A 2,715-nucleotide genomic window follows, 5' to 3' on the forward strand; every position below is an offset into this window, starting at 1 on the left:
TTCCTCTCCCATTCCGTACTGGTGTCCAATCCTCGAATATCATTTCATCCTCATCATCTCCTACCTTGTTTGCCATTCTGACCCAGTCACATTCCAGTTTATGCCAACTGTCCAATTCAAAAATCCAAAAATCGTCGTCAAAAAGTTATCCGTTGTCAATAAATCAATCCTGCTGTAGCGTCCGGGTCGGACTTCCCAGTTCCGATACCAATCCTTCCGTTCACCTTTATTGGACCTCTTCCTAGTTCTTATCCAGACTTCGTTCCTGCTTGAGCCACTGGACGAAAGACTCCGCTTCAGAAGCCTTGTTCATGTGGCGTTTTTTTCTTGTAGGTCACCAAAAGCGTGGCCGGGTGGACGACACCGTAGTGCAGGTCCGGTAACTCCAGGGAAATAGAAGCTAGTTGCCATGATTTGTCAGTTTCACCTTGGTTTTCCTAGTGTTTCTATGTTCCCCAGTGTGTCTCAGCCCAGCTGCCCCTTATTTGTCTGATTAATCACCCTCGTGTTTCTCACCAGGTGTTCTCAGTTTGTCCATTAGTTGTCAGTGTATTTAAGTCCTGTCTTGTCTCAGTCTGGTGTCAGATCCTTGTTTACTGTTCGCTTTCTTGTTCCTTGTTCTCGTGTTCTCTTGCTCTCGTTTRGATATTCTTGTTCATGCCCATACCTTTTTGTTATTGTTTGCTGCCACGCCAGCACTTTGTTTTTTGCTTTAATAAACCTTTTTTGCCACCCTCACTCAGTCCTGCATCTTGGGGTTCTAAACAACCAGCCAAACCTTAACACTAGTTCCTTTTTCACTTGGTCGAATATTTTGCGCTTTTTCAGAAGTTCAGTTGAGACATCTGGGAAGAACATGACTTTTTTATTCTCCAAGCGTATGTCTCCACTCGCCCTGGCAGCCTTCATGATCTGGACTTTGTCTGCGTAGTYCAGCAGCTTCATGACCACCGCAMTGGACCGTGTCCCCGCAGCGTCAGCTCGCCCGAGTCTATGTGCTCTCTCTATGATCAGCGGGACAGGGAAATTTTCTGCACCCAGCATTTCAGGCAGCCATTTCTCCAGAAATGCACGCGTCAGAACCTTCATTCCCCTCAGGGAGACCGATAAGGCGTAGGTTAGAGCGGCGATTACGATTTTCCAGGTCATCTACTTTTAGTTGCAGAGCCTCAATAGTAGTTTTCATAGCTGCATTATCAGTTTGCAAGGAAACAACAGTGTCCTCATTAGAGCTAATTCTATCCTCGGCTTGTGTAACTCGTGTGGTAACATTTCTTATATCCGATTGCACGCCTTGGGTAGCAGTTAGCAGGCTGTCAAATCTCTTCGCAAAGTCATCTTTCATCAAGTTAATAGCTGCCACGAGGTCATTAGTGATACCTGTTTCCACAGCCGCCAGTCCATCACCATTTGTGTCAGTGGATTTGTTGTTAACGGGAGGTACATCCAAAGCGCCATCACCAACTGGTGGAGAAGTTGCACCGCCGCCGTAGGCCATGCTAGCACTAGCTAGCCTGCTACTCCCTGATTGTTGAGCTGGGCTCAACATAGATGTTATTAGAGCCTTTTTGGAAGTTGGTTTTGCGTTCTTTGGTGGCATCTGGTCAGCGATAACTAGTACAGTTGACTGAAGAAACTCGAAGCAAGTTAGTGCAGGTTGCTATTTTAGTTTTTTAATATAAGATTGGAGAGAGCTCCTCCGCACATCCGTTCAGCTCCRCAACATGACCGGAATTGTTTATGAATAAAATATGGGCTTATGAAATAAATGTATATTATTGCTAATCTGTTTAGAATTACGTTTAACACAATGTCCAAAACCTTTTTAGAATTTAACTTTGTAGAAGTATTAAATGCCCTTTTTCCCACTGACATTTTTTGCTTGTCTTTGTTAAAAATTATTGTTATTTTTAAATCTGGGATATTTTTCATTCTTGCTTGAAAAGAATAAGCACACCTACACAATACATTTCTTTATTTAATCTCATAGCTGGCTTTAAGGTATTGGGTTAACTTGTCAAATTAGAGTGATGAAATTAGTTTTCTTCGTGTGTCTGTGTTAAAGTGAAAATCATTTAACAAATTACAGTTTGAAAGTGTTCTTGCCTTTTTAGGAGATCAAATGTTCTAGAAACTAGATTTGTATGATGGTATTAAAATGTAGCCAAGCTTCCTCAGAACTGTACAGAGTCAGAATCTTACTTATTAATAGATGTTGAGTTTTTGAGCACACTGTGTACCAACCTTTCAACAGCGATGGCCACCAGGGTGAAGACTGACGCTGACACAGACACGCCCTGCACAAATCCACTCATCTTGCACACTGTGTTAGAGAAAGGCCATCCTGTGGAGAAAAAAACAAACAAACAAAACTTTAAAGAAGCAAGCTAGAAAACACTTCAGTTACTTACAGCCATCTTTGATTTAAGACATCAACATGACTTCAAGGTCCTGGTGGGTAGAGATGTTGAGTTTTTGAGCACATTCATTTCTATACTGTTTTATTATTTTTAATTATTTTACAAGGACGCGCAGTTTTACACTCCATCCCTGTAAGTGGTGATCATGTTTGCATTATTTGAGAGTTCGCACCAGGAACTTCATGCAGTTTTGTTTCCTGAGTGAGAAATGTTTTTAAGGTGCACAGTGATGAATCTGCTCACACAGAGTCTCATGAGTTATAGGTTCTTAAATCATCCTGGTCACAAAAATGTG

General features: G+C 42.0%; 1 protein-coding gene across 1 annotated transcript in view; it reads right to left on the minus strand.

Annotated features, from left to right (window-relative positions):
- The window catches only part of npffr1l2 (neuropeptide FF receptor 1 like 2), a gene marked incomplete at its 5' end in the record, with an annotated part of 15,143 nt that extends 12,799 nt beyond the window's left edge, over nt 1–2,344 (minus strand). The window contains 1 exon segment of the mRNA XM_014027120.1: nt 2,245–2,344. Coding sequence (XP_013882574.1) covers nt 2,245–2,315 — 71 coding nt within the window.
- Nucleotides 2,345–2,715: the final 371 nt, after the last annotated feature.

The sequence above is a fragment of the Austrofundulus limnaeus genome, unplaced genomic scaffold, assembly GCF_001266775.1.
Source record: "Austrofundulus limnaeus strain Quisiro unplaced genomic scaffold, Austrofundulus_limnaeus-1.0 Scaffold618, whole genome shotgun sequence".
Taxonomy (NCBI): Eukaryota; Metazoa; Chordata; class Actinopteri; order Cyprinodontiformes; family Rivulidae; genus Austrofundulus; species Austrofundulus limnaeus.